This window comes from Topomyia yanbarensis, chromosome 3 (assembly GCF_030247195.1).
Source record: "Topomyia yanbarensis strain Yona2022 chromosome 3, ASM3024719v1, whole genome shotgun sequence".
Taxonomy (NCBI): domain Eukaryota; kingdom Metazoa; phylum Arthropoda; class Insecta; order Diptera; family Culicidae; genus Topomyia; species Topomyia yanbarensis.
The window spans coordinates 256,451,213-256,473,550 of NC_080672.1; the positions used below are offsets into that span (position 1 = coordinate 256,451,213).

The 22,338-nt window shown below is 35.6% G+C and overlaps 2 protein-coding genes across 4 annotated transcripts in view; both read left to right on the plus strand.

The window, feature by feature from the left end:
* Window positions 1-22,338, plus strand: part of LOC131694290 (negative elongation factor E) — a 315,399-nt gene that overhangs the window by 245,772 nt on the left and 47,289 nt on the right. The gene's annotated exons all lie outside the window — the stretch shown is intronic.
* LOC131694288 (merozoite surface protein 2) lies at window positions 1,803-20,682 on the plus strand. 2 transcript variants are annotated; one of them, XM_058982891.1, is made up of 7 exons: window positions 1,803-2,098; window positions 18,615-18,789; window positions 19,431-19,606; window positions 19,671-19,871; window positions 19,948-20,133; window positions 20,252-20,362; window positions 20,425-20,682. In XM_058982891.1, exons 1-7 carry the CDS (start codon window positions 2,021-2,023, stop codon window positions 20,503-20,505), a joined length of 1,008 nt encoding a protein of 335 aa, XP_058838874.1. In that variant the 5' UTR covers window positions 1,803-2,020; the 3' UTR covers window positions 20,506-20,682. The 2 variants fall into 2 exon arrangements, with proteins under 2 accessions (XP_058838874.1, XP_058838875.1); XM_058982892.1 differs by lacking the exon at window positions 19,948-20,133 and having other exon boundaries at window positions 1,811-2,098.

A 22,338-nucleotide genomic window follows, 5' to 3' on the forward strand; every position in this document is an offset into this window, starting at 1 on the left:
ATTTAAAAAAAAATGATAATCTCCTAGTATTAAGAAATTTAAGGGGTGCCTGGCGTAAAGTGCTCAAACCGAAAGGTATTTTGTTTTACGATTTTGAAGGCAAGGCAACAATGGATCTTTTGTGTAATGTTAAGATTTATTTATATATTCACTGTGCACGAAAAAAAATATTTTCAATCACACAGAGCCACTCATACGAGCGTTCTAAGAATAGACGTCCAACCATTTCCACGTCGAGGAGCACCGCGGCGAACATGATAAGTCTTGATACAATAGTCTGACACAGGAAATTCAATAAGATTTGCAAAGATTAGACTTGTAGTTACTTGATGAATATAAAAAATATAAAAAAGTTCGAGTTTCGGAAAATGGCTTCATGAAAACCGAAAAATCTCATATTTTACTGTAAAATTCGCTCACTTGTCTTCAAAATAATAGGAAGAAAAAAAAATTTATTCAGTTTTCTGTGGTTCATCGACAGGCGACACATATTGCGCATTCTCATAAAAAATCAAGTCAATTCATTGATTAGTTTTAAGGTTATCGTGTTCGCTAATTTGAAAAACGCGGTTTCGAGAAAAACTATTAAAGGGTGTCCCACATCAAATTGCATCACGGTAAAAAGCTGTACAAAATGACCCACTGGGTATTCTCTCTTGAAAATTTAGGTAGAAGGAATGCATGGCTGTTTAAAACAAAAGAAGTTTAGCGTGGCCACCAAGATTGCGAGAGACTATTCTAGAGGTTCAATATTAACAATTAAGCGGATAAAAAAGAAGTCGATTTTTTTCACTACACCAGACACCCCCCTTAAAATGTAAAAAAGCTTACCAAATAGACGAACTGATTAAAAAAAAAATTCAATAAGAGATCAACACTAAGCATACGGATAGAAAATGTGCTGCCTCCCAAAAACCAGTCGCATAAAATTACAAGAATGGCTCGCACAATTACCTTTGACATGACCTCAGCCGTATGGAAAAGGTATGGTCAATATAGGATTTGAAAAGATAAAAATTTATTTTTTAATATTTTTAAGGTTGCACAGAGAATGCGTAAAATTCGCAAACGAAAAAAGCAGTTTTTTTCCACACCGTATGTCAGATCTTCATAAAAATCAATCAGCGTATGTAGAATGTTGTTACTGTACTGCTGATTGATTTTTATCAAGATCTGACATACGGTGTGGAAAAAAACTGCTTTTTTCGTTTGCGAATTTTACGCATTCTCTGTGCAACCTTAATGAAGCCTGGAAGAACATCAATGAATCATACCTCCATAATAACGTAAAAAGCATGCTACGTCGTCTATAAGCATTTATTAAATTGAAAGATGCACTAAATTTTAATCTCACAGTGTTGTGTTAACGAATGTTTCTTTTTAAACTTCATTGTTCTCGATACCTTTAAGATTAATACAATTTGTTAAATATCTGCTTATGCAGACATGGTGTCTTATTCCATTGAACGAAATAACACATTGATGAATGTGGAATAATGTAGGGGTGCAGAATACCTAGAAAACCTCAACAAACTGTAATACTCAATTGCCATGAAAGGTGAGCACCTTATTTTTTCCAGTACTGTAACTCTTTCTGTAATAGGATGCTAGCGCAAAAAAACATCCTAACCAGTTTGGTCAGTATTCCCGTTCACACTATTTAATCTCCCAATTTACTCTGAATCAGTGCAATTTACTGATGGCAGCAGCCACGGGAGATCAACGCACAAAAAGCAGACAAATGAGGAACAAAAATCTGCAACAAGACTTCAGCACTCGTCTAGATGAGGAAGCATTAAGAGCCACAATTCGCGATCGTAGTCTTTCAGTGCGAGTCGATCTTTCGAGCGCGCAGCTACGTTCTAATCGATCCTTCTCAGAAACGCGAAGTATAGTGGAAGAGTTACTTCCAGGTGTAACGCGATTAATTGCTTGTGATAGTGAATCAGTTTTCCGTGCATCTCGAGCTCTTTGTCGAGTGTCATATTGCACAAGTAGTAGATCGGCGATTAATTTGAAAATGATACTGAAGGGAATTACGATCGTTTTGGCCGTGACAGTGCTCACACAGTGTGCTTTCGGCTTGCCGGCTCCACAAGTAAGTTAGGGGAATACGGTGGGTTGGAGTTGCGGAAGGTCGGTTGATTTTTCTTGATAACACCTGCTGATTTGTTAAATAGTTCGAAACGCGGTCTGTTTTTGAGGTAGAGAATTGCTAATACAATATGCACATACTAGGTAAAATTTGACCCGATATGATTTTTATTGGTTATATAAGCTGATTGCGAAAGATAAATATCTCTATGATTCGTATTTTTCGGTAGATGAAGGTATGACTAGAACTATTATTATAAATGATTATCTGATTACTGCACCTTAAAAATTGATGAAGTGTATCTCTACCGATAATGAACATGATGAGAGATTGGCATCTACTGAACAATTATTTAATTTCCATCCTATTTACCTTTACACTGGGATATTATTTCTTAAAATGCATTCAATATTGAAGCTGTATCGATACACAGAACAGATACTTTCCTCTTTGGTTGTGTAAAACAGCCCACTAATTTTGAGCAAATTTAAATAAAATTTAAATAAATTTTAAATAAAAAACCATTCAAAAGAGAACCTCTTTTGTCTATAGGACCAGGAGAAATTTGCCAGCATGCTATTGCAATACTCCATTCACTAAATTGAGTTTGATTCTTCAACCAGTTTTCGTAACTGGCTCAGAAGGTCGTGGTCTGAATTTCAAATCCGTTTAGATAAATGTGGAATCAGCATGTTGGTATGCCCGATAGAAAATTCATTTTATCTTCCAAAATTGCTACTGAAAAAGTTTTATGTTTTTAAGGAGAGGGGATGGTTAAGGTTAATTCGGCAAAAAGACACATTCTTAAAATTTGTTGTGGTGATACAAAGAGTGTTGGTATATTAATTTAATTTCCATATATTAATGCCACAATGGAACAATATTTTGTCAACTCTTATTTGCAAAGCACTGAAAATTGGGCGAGTCACAGGAGGCGCCTCGCAAAAAAACTTGTTTTGTAACATACAACATAACTCAAATTCTACAATCGTTTCGAAATTTGCACAGTTTCTAATTACATATCGAATTCACCAAGCAAGTGCCAAGAATTTTGATTTCTTTTCACGATTTATATATTTATCGTATCCCTTTGATGTCAATTTTTCTCACTTTAAGTATCATACCTTAATGATGTTAAGGAGGCGGTATGATATTTAAGATGAGAAAAATTGACATCAAAGGGATACGATAAATACATAAATCGTAAAAAGAAATCATTTTTTACAATTCTTGTTTTTAAGAGTCACAAAAATATTGTGTAACTTGACTCACACATGCAATTGATTGTACTTGCAGTGAGTATTTGTGGCTGGCTTGCATCTTGGTATGATTAACACAATAGTGATTTTCAAAGGAATAAATTGAAATTTTAAAGAAAATTCAACTCGTCTCAACGGATTTACAAGTATTTTCCAATGAATTTCAAAAAAATTTAGTAACATTCGATCACCATCAACCATTGGTGATCTAACGCTTATAAGTTCGTATTTCAAAAACTATAGTTATAAATTCAACAAATGTTCATCAAAATTCGCACTTACGGAAAAATGTTGACTTGACATATGTATTACCGATGTTAGGTCGCCAATAGCACGGAAAATTAATCCCAGCCAAAGTGGCGCGACTAGGGTTCGCAGTACCAACCCTTTTTGGCGAGAACCGGTACTACGGTACTGAAGCCCTCAGTACCGGTAGTATCGGTAAAGTACCGGTACTCGAATATTTTTTAAAAAATTCGAAAAGAGCTTCAAACTGAAATCGAATGCTCAAACTGACGATCTTATTCTCAGATGATCGATTCGTGCTGATCAAAAACATGTTTATTGTTTTTAATTGCTTCGGAATGGCAAGACTTATTTCACAGAAGATATTTTTCGTATAGGGCACCTTCTTTAATTTCGAAATCTAGGCCACTTTGAAATCAATAACTGCTAAGTGGTGCGACATTCGTCGACTTGAACAGATGGTAAATGTACGAAACCCTAACCCCCCCCCCCCCAGTAAATCAAAGCGAGAATGGCAGTAAATCCGAGCAGGTTAATCGCATTTCCTTTCTTGCTTTTCTGAAAATTGGTTTCGACCTTTATATAGTTTGCCTACTATTCTCTAATGCATATCAAGGCCCCTTTCCTGTAAACTATGGAGTTTTGCTGGATTTTCCGATCACCAATAATTACAAATCGCCCCATTTGAAGCAGTTCACCAAGTCTAAAACTGTTAGCTACTAAATCGCTGTTCGTTCTTTTATAGATAAAGGTTTAAGAGCAAACCAAATACAGACATGACTTAGACCATAGTCTTATTACGCGCCACCCAGTGAATAATGGAAACCAATCAGAATGTCGCTAGTAAAACTTTAACTTCTAGAATTATTATGATGATGGCCCTACCTCATTCCCACACAAAGGTGTTATCTCAACGATTTATCTAGAAGGCAAATTAATATAAATAAACATTATCGTGCAGACCGATATTTTGAAACAGATCCCCCTGCAGAGTTAACATATTTGTCATAAAAAATTGTAGAGTACCGAAAATACCGGTACTTTTGTTCAGTACCGGTATTACGGTACCAAAAATGGGTCGGTATTCCCTGGATTTTCGGTACCGGTATTACCCGTATCACGACCCTAATGGAAACTCATGACGGTTATCATGAATGTTTTTAAGATGTTCATCTGTTTCTAATACCTGTTTCAGTTGTGGTTAAAGCAGGCATACGGTTTCAAAATCAAGGTGGACATAAAGTGCACAACACTGCAAAATTGAAATAAAAAATTAAGAATTTGGTCCTAAGTTCTTTTTATTTAAGAACTCCATCATTTAAGCTTAGTACTTAGTTGCGTAGCCATTTGACTTGATTACTGATGCGTAGCGGCTGGCATGGAATTAACCAGAGTGATAATTGGTATTTTCGCCCATTCTTGCAGCATTTCTTTTATGAGATCATCCTGATTCTTAAACGTGCACACGAATTCGTTGCTCGAGTTCCTCCTATAAGTGCACAATTGAATGAAGGTCCGGTGATTGTGATGGCCACAGACACTTTTTGGTACCGAAGCCTTGAGCTGACCAATCTTTGAGTATCTTTGGTGCAGTTTTTTGATGAAAAATACACCATTCTTTCAAAATATAATAACGCTAAAAGCATGAAAATTACTCGGAAAACTTTCACCTTCAATAATCCGCAAAGAAAAACTTGTCTTTTTGCTCTAATATCAAAGATGGCAATTGTGGACAAAAGATACGCTCTACTAAAACGATGCGCATGCTGACGTTGCGACGAGCGGCATTGTCAATATGTATGGGGCCGTACACTAATTACGCAAGGCTTTTTTAGAGCTTTTCAACCTCCCCCTCCCCCCAGATAAGAGTTCGTAAGATTTTGGTGAACTCCCCCTCTCCCAACATAAGTTCTTATCATGATTATCGTAATTAAAAAATCCAATTGTTAATTCATCAAATAATAAGATAGCGAAAACGATATGTATAGAATTATTACAAGAAAACTCATGACAAAATTTAACTGTAATCATCTGTAGAATTTTAATTGCATGCCAATCTCGCCCAGTAGAAAGAATAACTGTTGCCAGATATTCAGTAACTCCAATTTGGTCCACATGATCTGCTTTGCTATATTCCACTTTTTTTTGTTGGAGACGAACCACTGCGACCAGTATTTAGATCAATGTGCTATATTCCACTTCCTTTGAATCTATTTTTTGTCATGTAGAATTTAAAAGAGTTTATGCTGGCATGAATTTATTCTGAGTTCCAGCGGTGACACTTATCGTACACATAGCTCCGAGTTAACCATCTTCGATTTTTTTTTGAATTAAAATGCAATTTACACTCTGGAAATATTCGACATTCAAGATCTTTGAAAATCGCATGTTAGAACATTTTCCAGATTCCTTGCGGGTTTGAATCGAACGTTTGAAAAGGACGAAGTCGGTCCAACAACACGAAGGGTATCAACACTTCTTAACTTGTAAGGCATATCGTGACTCCAGTTCCCGAACAGAACAATGAACAACCAAGAGCCAAAAAATTATATGGTACAAATGAAAATAGTTCCCTTTTCTTATTAAAAAGAATAATTTCCATATGGATTTAATTTTTTATGATTTTACGTAAGAAAAGACAAACCCTCCCTCCCCCTCAGATAAGAATTTGTAAGATTTTTTGAAACTCCCCCTCCCCCCATATGCCCTTACGTAATTAGTGTATGGCCCCTATGTAAGTTCTCGCGTGCTGCATCAAAGCGAGCCGTGCGTTGAACGAGTGCACTATTACAAAATTTTCCATAACTCTCGATAGGAACAAAAATGAAAAATTATCGGTACAGATTATTGAAGGTGAAGGATTGCGCCAATTTGGCGCAATCTTTCACCTTCAATAATCTGTTATATACTTTTTGAATTTTTTAGTATTATGAACACAAGAAAAAATACAAATTAAATTTTTGAATAGATGCAAAGTACCGTTATTCACACAATTATACAATAGAATAATTTTTATGAGATAGTGTAAATATTATTCCATAAATGTACAAAAATTCATTCGATTATCTTCAGTAGTTATTTTATCGCGCACAAAAGTTTATGGGTTAATATGGTAATGAAAAAAAAGAGTTTTAACGAAATAGTTATATCAAAAGCTGTTCGCCATAATCCCTATACAACAAAATATACCTCATGAAAATCGGTGATTTTGCAAAAAATTTGAGAATCACTTGACATGGCTTTACTCATTTGTCGATTGTAGTAGAGAAGTGATGATAGTAAGTTAATTTGTAATTCAGTATTACGTCGAGATCTTCAACGCAGTCAACACGATGTAGCTGATTTCTAGAAATATTATAATCAAAATGATTGTGTTTCTTGTGCGACGAAAGCTGATCACTGAATTTGGAATACAGAAACGCTTTTAATCCACCTAACAGTATGACATTTCTTATAACTCTTATCACTGGGATAATATATCGATTGAGAACATTTAGAGCTTGATGCTTCGCAATGTTTTTGATAACACATACTATATGGGATAGTAGCAGAACTCAGAGAATCGCTCAAATCAGCATCCATCAGTGCTAGAAATCTCAAAGGCCAAATCAATTCAATGGAAAAGCGGAAGAATGACCCATAACATAGACATACAAACGAATTATTGCCAATGCTCCGTTAATAACGTATCTAAATTAGTCAACGAATGCATTGTGTAGAGAAAACTAAATTTTCCTAAAGGGGTTGTAAATGTTGTGCTGATTCAAAAAATTCGAAAAACAAATTTTCGAATGGATTTGAAGTTCATACTCTCAATAGCGTTTACTCAAATTCCTAACGCGGCTAAGAACTAAGCACTGAAATTTCTTGATATCTCACTACCTCTGAAGTGTATGCGGGCATAGTTCAAACTTCACTTCGATATCGACTTTTTCTAAAAATGACTTCCCAGTAGTGTCTTTGATCTAAATTATTATCCCTAATCCTAATGCCAAAGAACAGTAGATACAGAACACTAGATTCGGATTGTCGTGATCATCACTGGTAGGAACATCATTGTTTTGATTCCGGGATATACCTGTCAAATGGGCCAAATAAAAAAAAGCAAAAAAAAAATTATCCTCTATCGCCGTTTTATAGCCACTAGTCATTTTTGTTTCTTTTGAGCAGCGAAACAATGGCCATTCTTGGCTGATGTATTTTTACTAATTAGAATGCACAAATTGTCTAAAATTGTACTGAATTTTGATAAATTTTCATTTCCTTGTGCGGTATATACAAACTCTTTCATTTCATAACAATAACTGTCAAGAAAATTCGTTATATTACATATATTCATTTCACACATAATTTTATTTGCACATGAACATTATCTGTCACGCATAGATATCATATGAAAACTAATGGAATTATAATAGTATGGCACATATCGTTTACTCTGCTGTAAGTTTTATGTATTGGACGTTTTCGGTCTTGAAAATCACAGCAGAATAAATGAGACTGAAATGAATAATAGGCAAACCCTGCATTTTAATAATTTGCAGTTCAACTGAACGGTTTGTTCCATCGTAGGTTACCCAAGTCGTCAAAGCGGGTTTAATTGGGCGCCAGAATAACAAATCCCAGCAATTTAGGAAATAATATAATATTATAGAAACCGGCACAGCCATCTCTATGACAAATGGGTGAGATTATTTGACATATATACACATATATACATACATATATGTATACACCACACACCCACATACAGACATTTTCCGATCTTGACGATCCGAGTCAAAAAGTAAAAGAGACTCGGCTCTCCGGGGCTTGGTTAATGAGTTGAAATTCCGAGCGATTGCATAACCGTTCTATTTGAGACTTACTTTTGTAATACTGTCGTCCGTCAATTACATCTAATAAGGTAGATTTTTTTGAAAATCAAATTCTACCCAGAATGTAGGTTCGATTCTGTAGTTATTTTGGTTCGTTCGAAAACGTATTTTGTGACTTCAATTAGAATACTGTCTAACCAGAGAGTCCAGTAATATGGCTACCAAATTCAAATATTCAACGATTTGATTAACAAAATATCGTTAGGACATAATAGTAATTAATAATACCTAATACAAAAAAAAATCATTATAAGTGACGGATGAGTCAGCCTTAGAAGATGTTATTTCTATACCTACGCAAATATTGAACTTTGATGCAGACAGTCAAGTGGGCTAAAAACTAGATAATCAAAGGTTGATGAGCAGCGCATCATGTACGTTTTCATCCAATTTGCGTCTAACGATGATTTGCTTAAATTTGAATCTACAAAAAATGCTTTTTATAATACTCATCACATCTTTCTACGTAACCATTCTTAAGCCCGTCAGCTCGCTACACAAATCCAGACCTGAAGACATCATTTTCATCATGTTCATTACAGAGAGCTTGTTGTGAATGATAATCATGCGGATAGTGTTATGGCTTGCCAATTGTCAGCATTAATCAATCCGACATTCTAATGCGTATAGAAACGTACGTTGGTTGAATTTTTACAATTAGATTAAAAAGGGTAATAAATTGTGTTGTAACCTAGGAATATACTGCAGCTTACTATGCTTTTGAACTTTAACAACAGATAAAGTTAGCTCTCGTTTTGATACAGTATGCACATCAATAAAGACTTGCATGACTGGATTTCTTGTCAGGCGAGGAAGCAAAAACTACTCTAGAATGCACTGTCCATAATTGCAATTCACACACATATGTATATTGGGACAGGTATGCGATTACCTCGAGCTCTGCAGGTTGTCATTGAATATTCGATCGAAACATTACTAGTAGGAAACTGAAGGTAACAGCGACAACTTAGATATTATTTTTTTTCTAAGATAATATAGCGCTAATATAAATTTACTATCTTTCTCAAGAGCACTGTATAGTGCTACTGGTAAGAAACTCGGTTTACGCGCAATCGACCTGGGTTCGATTTTCAGCTTCCACACATAGAATTATTTAGATTATACTAATCTGGAAAATAAATGTTATAAAATCCCTAAAATCAGAAGGAACAGAAAAATCAACGCAGAAGCTTTGTTCGTAAATCAGTGGAATTAAAACAAGGCCATAAATCGGCCATTAAATTAAAACTGTAATGATCAAAGTGGCTGTACTTTTTTCAAACAGTTCGGAAAGATCGCTTGTAGTTAATGACTCTTGAAATGTAGTGTACTTTCCGCAAATGAATGTCTTCTTTTGCCCTTTTCTGCCCCGAGGTATGAAAAACTGTGATTTTTCATGATATTCTTGATTGCCCAGAGTTTCAAATATAATTTATAAATGTGTCTCAGCATTGTCAACGATTGAAAAAATGTGTATTCTGATAAAAATTCACCACACCAATTTTTTGGAAAATCAATTTTCAGATATTTCAGATTTTTAATTTTTTTTTAGAATTTTCGAACTACCCTAAATGCCAAATTGTTAGGAAAAAAGTTAACATCAAATAGTAATTCAGCGCCACAAAATTACCCCAATTTTCATCAAACTCGGGCCACTTTTGAGGTTTTGTCTGACTTTTGTAAGTAAGGTGATTACTGTGCGTTTCTACGTCTGCAATTCTATTATTTTGACGATATTTAACGAAACGTCTGAAAGATCAAAGAAATTGTATTTATGATCAGATAAAGATGGTTCTAGCTCGTTCGACGCGAGCTTTTCTGCAAACTCTTGCATAATCAGAGTATAGAGTTAGTTGTTTATGGGGCATGCAACTATTTGTAGATTAGATCAACTATAGGTGCAAGGGAGCTCAAAATTGAAAGAAAATAACTTTTTTCAATTGGTATTTGCGCAAACTACAAAAAAACATTTCTAGAGAAAATTTTCAATAGGACGTAACTAACATTGAGAGCCTCTCTTTGTTTACTTTCTCTTTCGTTTATTACGACGTCATTACAACACTTTGCACTAATTTTCCAGTACATATAGAAAGCCGACGGGTTTTACTAGAATATTATGCAAAGAGTAGAGTAGTAAATGTTGAAATGGCCGAGTAATGAACAGAAGAGAAAGACCCCAAAGAGAATCTCTCATTGTTACTTACGTCCTATTGAAAATTTTCTCTACATTTCATTGTTGCATGATTTTAGTGCGATGAATTAAGGACAGAACATGCTTCATAAAACCCGTTTCAAATATATAAGAGTAAAAAACCGGATATAAATTTCAAGTATAGAGCATTGAAGTCGGATAAAAACCGGAAGAAAATATTTCCTATTCATACGAAGTACTTTTTATTAGCCGACTTTTAATCTTGAACGTCACAATATACGGATGCTCCTGCGTACGAATTATTTATTTTTAACCGATTTTTATACTGGTGGTTCTTTTTGTCGAGTTTTCCGTTTTTAAGCGATGCTGACAGATCTTCGTCCGATTTTTATGCTTGAAGTTTATTCAATTTTTATATCCTAATATATTTGAAACGGGTTATAGGAAGCAATTTTAACGGTTTATATGAGAAATTTCAGAAATCGAATTTGAATAATCACTTGCCGTCCAGTTACAAAAGTTGCAGTTGGTTTGGAATAATTTTCAAACCAAATTGGAAAAGAGGATAAGCTATATTGTATGAAAGATTTTAATCAAAGTCAATCAATTCTTTGTTCTATTTCAGTCATAAGAGCCCACAGTATCTGGCTTACCTCTAGTTCCCCTAATGATAAAAACCTTTAATTACCATATATATGTATAAATGCAAACCTGTCTTACTCGAAGATATAATGGAATCGTATCCGGCTGTCGCTGGGACAAAAATGTGGAAGTCGTAATTATAACGGATTAGATGCTCACCGTTAGCCAGTATGTTAATACCTTTTCGTCGAATTAGATACCATCAGGAATGATTTTCAAATATACCGTGACACATCATACTTAACGAAGTGCAAAGTGTGCTACCGGCTTTTTGTTCGTTTTTTCATTCAGATATCTTTAGCTGCTTACATGTAACCCAACAATCCATTACCGACCCCAACAAACCGTACGAAGTTTAACCTTTTCAAGGTTTTTTCTTACGATAACTTATTCGTTCTACTGAATTACTTGGATTTGTGCGATACTCGAATGAGTCATGTTATTTATTTGTTTTTCTTGTACATTACCATATGACTGCGTTCTAATTAATTTCTCTTTGGTAGTTTTGGTGCAGGTAGTCTTTGACAGTAAATAACAGAAATTTTATGTTTTACACAGTAATATCAATCATTGTGATGATGATCTCCCAGTAATTCCAACCGTAAAATGAGCCGGAATTGTAGCTAATTCTAATTAGTATCTGGCTCCAGTGACACAACAGATTCTAATTAGAATCGATTGTATCACTAGAGCTAGATGCTTAGTAGCGATTGCTTAAAAGAAACAATGTTCAGATAAGAAACAAAGATAAATGATATACAAACAAAATAAATTTTCATTGATTGCTACTTAAATACTTTCACAAAAATGACTCCCTTCCCTGTTGGGCGACATAACGTTCCCGTAGTTCCGCCGAGTTTTGACCATAGCGTCGAAAGAAAGAACTCTCTGGTCGCATTTTCGGTTTACGCTTCGAAGATGTTCGAATAGATTCTTTGCACCGCTTCAAATTCGTCCAGATATTTTCAATTGGGCGCAGCTAGGCCCGTTAGGGAGGGTTGGTGTTCTTGCCCCCTAAATACGGTTGATTTAAAAATCGTGTAATGGAGAAAGTTCATTGGACCAACTTTGGTCGACGTCCAAATAACCGTTCATTGTTGGACCAGTGCTGAACAGCTTTGAAACAATTGTTTGGCTTCTCAGAGGGTAGGGTCGATTTGAATCTTCAAACGCTCCATTTCCTCCAGCGACCGTTTCGTGCAGAGACGGAATCAGAAGAAGCGGGAGGGGGGTCTGGACCCATCCCGATATATTTTTTCACATTTCTTACAAAAGAAATGTATAGGATTGCTCAAACTTTGAAAAGTCTTTTCGAGGCACGGAGGGCTGTGTCTCATATTGTATTTGTAAATCTTCATTTTCAAACCAAATGTTTAACTGATTTTCATGAAATGAGGTTATCTGGAATTTGGCATATATATGCAAGAAAGTATAACCACGTACTACACGATTAACGTGTTACGTATTGTACAATGTTACTTTCAAAAACGAAATTCAGACCCTCTTTGGAAGCTTCATGCGGAAAATATACTTTTCGTAGCTGATCACCTTTTTTCTGGTGGACGAGAAATAATCGGATCTCAGCCAGTCATTGCTGTCACGAACGTCAGGTACGTCTCGTCGCCCATGATCCACAACCACGTTTCGCTTCGCAGTGAATAGTAGATACAGAACGCTAGATTAGGATTGTCGCTGGTGTTCCCATTGTTTTCGCCTCGGAACATGTTTGTTTTGCTTCCGGTATAAATCTGTCAAAGTATCGAAAGTCTCTCTAGTAAAAAAATTTAGTCCGCGCTTTTGGTACACGCAGAAAAATATGTCCTGCTTATAACCACAAACAAAGTTGAACTTCAAATCGAGTTTGCCTATTTTTCATTTCAGTCTTGTTTATTCTGCTGTGATTTTTATGCATTGAAGACCGAAAACGTCCAATGCATAAAATTTGCAACAGAATAAACGAGAGGCAAAGAGAAAAATGATGTGATATCTGCTATGTAACAAATTTCTATGTGGCATACTATTATAATTTCATTAATTTTCACATGATATTTATGCGTGACAGGTAATTTTTATCTGCTACTACAAATTGCAAAAAATTATGTGTGAAATCAATATATTCAATATATCGAATTTTCTCGGTGTAAATTTTCGACTGTTATTGTTATGAAATGAAAGTTTGTATATACCGCACAACGAAATGAAAATTTATCAAAATTCAGTACAAGTTTAGACAATTTGTGCATTCTAATTAGTGAAAACACATTAGCCAAGAATGGCCATTGTTTTGCTGGCTAAAAGAAACAAAAATGATTAGTCGCTATGAAACGACGATAGAGGATTATTTTTTTGCTTTTTTTATTTGGCCCACAGGTATATCCCGGAATCAAAACAATGCTGTTCCTACCACTGATCCCAGTGACAATCCTAATCTAGTGTTCTGTATCTACCCAACAAACATTAGGAGCTGAACTATAAGACTACGTGTTGATTTAAAGCAGATTAAAGGTTATGTAAGCTGAATAAAACTTTCGCTGAACTATTTAAACATTAACAGTTTATTCAGCCTATTTAAAATCCAGTATTCGCCAGTTCCAACTAGGCTGAACTATACTGCTAATAAATGTAATAGCGACAATATTAAAGCTTTTATTCAACCATCTTAATTGGACTGAATTGCGAGTTGAATAAACGATGCTGTTACCAATACTATTACCTTTAATCATTAAGCTGCAGTACATGTCTTCAAAAGGTTGTTTCTACCTTTACATTTGCCGTTATACCACCTTTGACTTTTAGCTGAATTATGTGTTTAACAAAGGTAATTGTAACTACTACAAAAATCGCGATTAGCAAATCATGAGGAATGGCAACCGACCTGGGTTCGAGTCCCAATACACACACAATATTTTTTTACTATTAAGTGAAGGATTTTTTTTTAAAAGAATATGGCTTCCAAAGAGATTGATGGCGTGTGTAACTTGAAATAAATGTCTTTTTTAACAATTTTCCTATGATAATTCTCTCAGCTGAATAGCGGTAACGAAAAGGTTTATTGATAAAGCTGAACTGTTGTTTTCTTCAGGCTGTATACGTGCTGAAGAATTGTTCTTTCATGTGTCTTAATCAGACAAGCTGAATAAATTCTCCAAATCCCGGATGTTTAAGGGTGGAATAAACGATATATGATTACACGTATACTTCCAATGTTCAGCTAGAGCTGAATAGAGCAACTGTTAAAACGTTTATAAAACCACGAAATGTTTGTTGGGTACTCAGTGAATACATCCTTAACGAACACCTTCAGCTGTTACCTTAGAGTGGCTGCTTGCACTTCCAACACGGTCGCCCTCGACTTCCGCTTCCTCATGACGATGTCTTTGATGCCCATATACTTATTAAAAGTCTGGCCGATCGAACTGACCTACCGGCCCAAGGCGCGTAAGGATTTCGCCACCTTGCTTTCCGTCTTCCGCTTCGGCGCTTGCTGAACCTTTCGGTCACGCAAAACTGTTTAATTTTACATGAATCATTTATTTTACATGCGCAATTACATAAAACTGCACTTACTCCCATCTAGAACAAATATATCTGCAGTAAAATTACATGATTTGCGAAATTCAACGTCATGTAAAATTAAAATTAAACGGAAGACTAAGTCATTTTTGATGCTCGTCAGGAGACGATTTTTTCTAGGTGTGTAGGGCATTACAAAAATACACTCATTATTGACAGGTTTTCATACATCTCCTCTTTATCTGGGACGGGACATGCGGATAGATATTTTCTTTTCTCTTTTTCATTCTTCGTTTCTAACTTTGCTCACATACGCTCTCATTCTGGTTCACATATTGCTCACATGCTTTCTCATTCTGGCTCACACTGGTTCAAAGTGACGTTTCATAGCTAGATCAATTTGCCACTCGTTTTTTTCCTATCCGCATGTCCCGTCCCAGCTCTTTATATTGTGACAAGTTTCATATCATTTGGACAATTTGCTTACGGCCAATTTCTTCACTGGATGAAAACCGGTTTTCGTTGAAAACCAGTTTTCAGGTTGCTGGTGACCAATTAGCAGAAAACCAGTTTTCAACGAAAAGTGAAGAGATTGGCCGTTAAAGTTTTTGGCTTTAGGACTATCTAAATAAACAAGAAAAAATATATATTAAATGCTATAATTTTTAAAGTATGGCTCGGAAAATTACCTTTTCAAAAGAAACAATTTGAATGGAGATGTTTCCGTTTCTAGAATTAAGGATTTGTGACTTTTTATCCCCAAAACCCCCTGTTTTTTAAAAAATCTTGTTTTCACTATGCTGTGAATCTTACATATTTTGCATTCATCCTTTATTTTTCCCAAAGGAAAAAATGGATGTACCAATTTGCGCGTAAGGGTATAAAACTAACTTAAATAAGTTGTTTTTGAATGTGTCGTGTTCCACTCGTTAGCAGGAGCGGATCCCGAAAAAAATTTCGGAGGGAGTCCAAAATTTCAACTTTGAAATGTTCATTGTGCAATACGTAATATGAAATACCCTCATTTAATTAAAATCAGGTTTGGTAATCGAATCTAGTTTTGAATGATTTTGAACTTGGAATGAATTTAAAATAGAAACAATTCTAAAATTTCTCAAGAACTTAAAAATTTTCGGGGGAGACCGGACCCCCAAGACCCTCCCCCTGGATCCGCCACTGCTCGTTAGTAACTGACACCATCTTGCTGTCAGCTAGACAATATATCCAAACTAACACCAAATTGGCGTCAGTTAGACATTTAATTCTAACAGTTCACACAACATGCATACTCACAGACACTTGGCTCTAATGCCAAAAGACAAGAGTTCGGTTCCAGCGACCCAGAGCTTCTGTGCTTGGCTGATCGAGACATCATTTGCTGCCAGCCAGTTGCTTTAGGTGTTTGGATTTAATGTCTAACTGACGCCAATTTGGTGTTAGTTTGGATATATTGTCTAGCTGACAGCAAGGTGGTGTCAGTTACTGACGAGTGGAACATAAAACATTCAAATCCAACTTCTTCATATTTTACAGTTTTTCTAATGTGAAAAAATCTCAGGAATCGAACAGAAACTTTGGGACCTTCATTCGAATACGAGAAGTCGGGGGTCTAAGGTATTTTAATATGAATGCCGAATTCTATCATTTTCTCGTGCATATATCTCTATTATTCGTCAATCCATTTTTATAAAATGTACCTAGTTGAATGTGGAAAATTTTCAGGAACAAAATGGAAATAGATTTTTTGACATTTTGCCAGAAAACTCTTTTTGCATTAAAGGACATAATATTCCAACTACTCGTGTTTTGCTGAAATGAAATTTTACCAGGTGATTTCTTAGCGATTTTTACACTGTAAGTAGGCAATTGAATAAAATTTTATAGTTAAATAGAGTTTATAAGTGCAATTTAATGATAAAATGTGAAAATGAGGCTGACTATCAAAACCACGTATGTTTCGGAATTTTACTGGTGAGGAATCTATTTCCATTTTGTTCCTGAGAATTTTCCACTTTCAACAAGGTGAAATTTATAAAAAAATTTGAGGAATAATATACTATAATTCACTAGAATGTGATAAAATTTGATATATATGATAAAAATGTCCTTGAACCCCAACTTTTCCTTATCGGACAAATGTCACAAAGAATCGGTTCGATTTAGCTAAAAGAGATTATAACTACTAGAGGTAGCATGTCGCTGTTAACCCTCCGGAAATCGCGCTAGTGCACTGAGGGCACGCTGCTATTAAAATCTAGCGAAATCGTCTTAGGGCACCAGCGGCTGCTCGTTCAGTGGGCCATAAGTGCGACTTCCGGAGGGTTAACACTGAATTTATCATCTCGCTCTTACATATGCTAGGCCCATTAGTTTGACACATATTGCCCCGGGTATACACCTGTCAAAGTAATGGGATACAATATGCTAGAGCTAGACCCCATGTTTCAGTCCGTGAATACATGGAGACAGTAGCGCTTTGCTCCCTCTGGTAGTTATAATCTCTTTTATTTAGCTAGAATTCAGCACAGCGTGATTTCCAAAAATGTCAATAAGGAGTCAATCTTCTTCTTAAAATCTTTGGCATAGTACCCCAGTCACTGTGGTGTAGGGACCAGGCATAATTTTTGTCTGCAGATGATTACTGAAAACAGCAAATCGTCGCTGTTGTGCTATCTTATGATAAGCGCCATTTAGCACATTTCGAGAAAAACGATTCTTAAAGTTTGAGATTGAATATCTTAAATATTATACATGTTATAAGCAATTCAAAGAAGACAATTGATGCTTCTATCTATGCTGTATTAATATCTCAAATATTGGGAAGATCGGTTGACTATGTTGCGAGTTTTTACTATAAATGTAAACAAACGCGTTCACACGTGTCATAGGTGTGTATTGATGACAAAATTTGTATGGCGTGTCATAATCGTGCATGGAAAATTTGCCATAGAAAAAAACATCAATTATTAACGTTTATTCATATCTTTGGCTTCATTTGGTCTAGAAACAATATGTGAGATGCATTTTGAAGGAAATGAGTCAGCGAATCTAGAAAAAATAGTTATATTTGGTTACAGTGCTGCCAAATATACTATATTTCCAGTTTAAAACTTAAACTGCATTTTTCTCACAATTCGTGAATTTTTGTTTTGAAAAAGATTATGCCATTGTGTTTCCCAGATAGTTTTACACATAAAAACATGTTATACATCAAGATAACTTGAGCCAGTTCCCAGACACAGTTATTTGAAGCAAAATAGTAAAAATTTCTCAGCATGTTTCTCGCTATATTTCTATAACCAAGCGAAATGTCAAAATTCTGAAAACGCCATTTTGTAGAGAATTTTTAGTTTGGTAATGTTGCATATCTAACTCAGTTTACCCCAAAATGGCGTTTGTCATAAGATAGCACAACATCGACGAAATACGTTATCTACCCTAGAAAACATGAAGCTAGAGATGAACGATGAAAAAGTAATAGTTTGACTACGTAATATGCATGATACAGAGATATGATATGTCCAATGTTGTCAAGATAGGCAGACTTTCAAATGGATCCGGTACTACAGCGATTCAAAATTCTATAATTCTATTAGTTTTTATAACCTACATAAGAGTATGACAATCCTTGCAGTTTAAATTGTAATGTGTTAGCTATGAAATCTTGTCAGTTGCAAACATATTTCAAATCAAGAAAGAAACTACAACCAATTAAATTCGTATGCAATTAACAATCGACCAATTTTATTAATGAGTGGCTCTGATGGTAGCGAACAAAAAAAAACGGCATAGTAATTATTTTATGATGATTTTGTTCCATGTTGCTCCAGTGGTTATCATTCAAAGATGGTAAATTTGGCGTCAATTTCGGAGGATATCACGCAGAAGCAGGGTTGGGAGGACTTCTAACTGGTAACGCGGCGCATGGAGGCCTTTCGGCGTCGGCAGGCACGCCACATGGACAGCAGGCTGGAGCTGGATTAGGCGGCATTTTAGACGGCAATGGTAACGGACTCGGTGGATTTTTGGGTGCTTTCGCGAGAACACCCGGGCGATAATTACTTACAATTAAAGGAAATGGTGTGAAAACCCGCATGACTTGCGAAAATAAAACTAACCAACTTGTAATTGGCAAAAGAAATACAAATTATGAAAACGCTGAACACCTTAATTTATTGTGCTAATTATATTCCTTTTAACTACAGACGGTGTGCAGAGATATCCAATACATACTTACTTGCTATAACGATATATTAATAATGCACACTATAAAACAAACTACACATTGCTCCACAATTCTCATACTAAAATGTAAGTAACACAATTTAACAAAATTTGTTGACCACTACTTCCAAGACCACATCATGTTAAGAGCGAAAACGGCTTTTGACGACAATAATTATGGCATGTTAAAACAAATAATATGAATGTGATGATCTAAATTAGTCAACATAATATTGGTTCGGTGGGATTGTACGAGGCGATTCAAATATTGAAAATGAGCTTTAATTACATTTAGTATGTCCCAATGCACTTATTTTTCTAGTAATATTTGTGCGCGCACATTAACGCTTTTATTTGTGCTTTGTAAGTAGAATCGGCTAGATTATTTTGCAGAATAATGATATGATTACCTACCTACATAGCTAAAACCGCTGGTGGGGCGTACGCAGGAGCATCTGCAGGCCACGGAGTTGGGGCCAGTGCAGCTATCGGAGGCGGACTAGATAATGAAGGTGGTGCTGGTGGCACCGGAGCTGAGGCGCATGCGGGAAGCGTAAGCAAGAAAGTTGTTAAACTTGGCCAAACAGGAGGTAGTGAGGTAAAACAGCGAATCTTAATATACAACAGCGAGTTCAAGTCCAATTGTGATATTTGAATTGCAGACCACTTATACCTATGACGGGCTACCATCATCTCAAACTGTCAATACTCGATTCAATCAGGGTTTTGAGACCAAATTCAAAACCAAAACCTTTGTGAAGGAAGTTCATACCGATCTCGAAGCACCACCAGCAGTTCCTCCTCCGGTGCACACCCATACAAAAACAATCTACAAAAAGAAATTTATTTCCCGCCCACATAAAGTAAGTGGAATGCCAATTCTATGACGGTGATATAAAGTAAATGCACTTAGTAGTTATCAATAAATCGTACTCACAGGTAGCAATAGTTGAGACTTCGGTCGATCAGGGCAATCCCGTATCTAACAACATAGATCCGAACCGATTTTTCGATTTCCAAGCATTCACGAACATTGCTTCAAGCTTCTCATACCCTGCACCTCAAAGACCATCATCAACGACCTTTGTTCAGCAAGAGCAGCAAGAATCTGGAATTTCCCAAGAGGTATAGTTATTAACAAGCTGCAAAAGTTGATGATGTTGATCTTGGATCCAAAATTTATGATTTGGTTGAACGGTTAACGACATGTTAGTAATCCTTAATTTCTTTTCCTTTTTAACAGGGTGACGTAAATACTCGGTACGATTCGAACGGACAAAATGGAGGATCTACGCAGAAGTTTCCAACATCTGGTATCGAGCACAACCCTAACTTCTGGAATGATATTTTTAACGTATGTTCAAAAACGGCCATTCACTGTTAAGTTGTTGCTCATTGTCATTTTTATATTTCTAGATTCCGATTTCTACACTGACAGCAGTTAACCAATTCTTGAACAATAAACCTGCAAGTGGAACCAGGCATAAGGATGCCTAGTGAATTAACCTATACACACAGAAAGATTTTTAAGTGACATGACTTTTGTAAGACGATTGTGATGATTGGAATTAATTTCTTCAGAGGATCCATTTTGCTATATTTTCTCCCTCTCTCAATTATTACGTAAATATTGTACAGGAAAATTTCAATATGATGGTTTCGTGCAGTGTAGAATGGGAATGTCGATACAAAAACTTTTAAAGAAAGCCTAAACTCCATACCTGGAGGAACATTAAACAATTAACTCTGAGGGTGGAATAAGTTATGTCGCGTACCGTGTTTTGTAATATAATGTGACCATCAACAGCAACAGCGTTGGAATAGGTAAGAACAATCCCAACAAACATCAGGAGCGAACTATAAGATTATTTGCTGATTTAAAGTAGATTAAAGGCAATGGAAGCAGAATAAAACTTTCGCTGAACAATTTAAAAATTAACCAATTATTCAGTCTATTTAAATACAGCCGTATTCGTTAAATCAAATTAGACTGAACGATACTACTAACAAATGTAGCATCGAAAATATTATTGCTTTCATTCAACCACCTTAATTAGAGCGAATTACGAGTTGAATAATTGATGCTGTTGCCAATACTATAACCTTTAATCATTAAGCTGCACTACATGTCTTCAAAAGGTTGTTTTTTCCTATACATCTCGACAAACATATGATTACGGCCTAAAAGCCAACTGTCACAATCCATTTTGAATGGAAATTCCAGACAAACCGTTACACGCCAATCACAGATGTTGTTAGTAAACGAAAGAGAAAAGTTTTCTCTTTCTTAAACTGTTGTGAACTGTGTTCGACTAGTAACGGTTTGTCTGGAATTTCCATCCAAAGTAGATTTTGACAGTTGGCTTTTAGGCCGTAATCATATGTTTGTCGAGACATTTGCTTTTATACCTCCTTTGACTTTTAGTTGATTTATGTGTTTAACAAAGGAAATCGTTTTTACCTTCTCCAAAAATTGACATGATTAGCAAACCATGACGAAAGGTAACCGACCTGGGTTCGAGCCCTAATACACGCATATTCTCTTTTTACTTTTAAATGAAGGACTCCTCAAATTAGCACATTTCGAATCCTTTTCTTATTCTGTTTGACGCTTTAACGGTTTGCTCTTGTAACATTTATACATTTTTTGTAATGCAATTTCAATTACGTCCTGAAAAATGGTCATTGCAAGCATGATAACAATTGCTAATAAAAATAAGCTATCAAACCCAAAAAATAATTCATACCAATGACTTGCATATACATATAGTACGTACCCAATCGTATTGTAGGCAGAAATAAGATGTAGAAAATGTGTTTCCCGTGAACCTTATTTTGAAGTAGAATACTTCTAACGTTTTAATATGGGGTCCCGTTTCAACAATTTCAGTTGTGCAAATTTCCCCAGTTTTTAAATGTGAATATCTTCCATTCTACTGATCGAAATCGCATTATTTTTGCACCATCTGATCGGAAATTTGTGCACGTATTTCGTATTAAATTTCGGAATTAGTGCGACTACTATAAATAAAGCAAAATAAGATTTTTAAAAAATCATTCGAAAACAGCGAGGAAAATGCGAAAGCGTTTCATTACATACGGGAATGTTATTTATACAGGTCACGCGAGCTTATTTTGTATCAGTGGGTACTCGCTTACCGGGCAACATGTTGACTATATTGTCCAGACGGTATAACTCACTTAGATCATTATAAAAAAGCCCTTTTCAGGGCCACCAAAATCATTTCAAAGAATAAGTTTTCATGTTCGATTTCGTGGGCTGTTTCTCCCTGGAGAGCAACTTGGTTTAAACCCAAAATTATGATTTAT

Bases quoted from the DNA above. Each gene is read 5' to 3' on its own strand.
- LOC131694288 (XM_058982891.1), top strand. From the start codon at position 2,021: ATGATACTGAAGGGAATTACGATCGTTTTGGCCGTGACAGTGCTCACA. The intron at 2,099-18,614 runs GTAAGTTAGGGG...ATGTTGCTCCAG, and splicing joins TCGGCTTGCCGGCTCCACAA to TGGTTATCATTCAAAGATGG. The intron at 20,363-20,424 runs GTATGTTCAAAA...TTATATTTCTAG, and splicing joins TCTGGAATGATATTTTTAAC to ATTCCGATTTCTACACTGAC.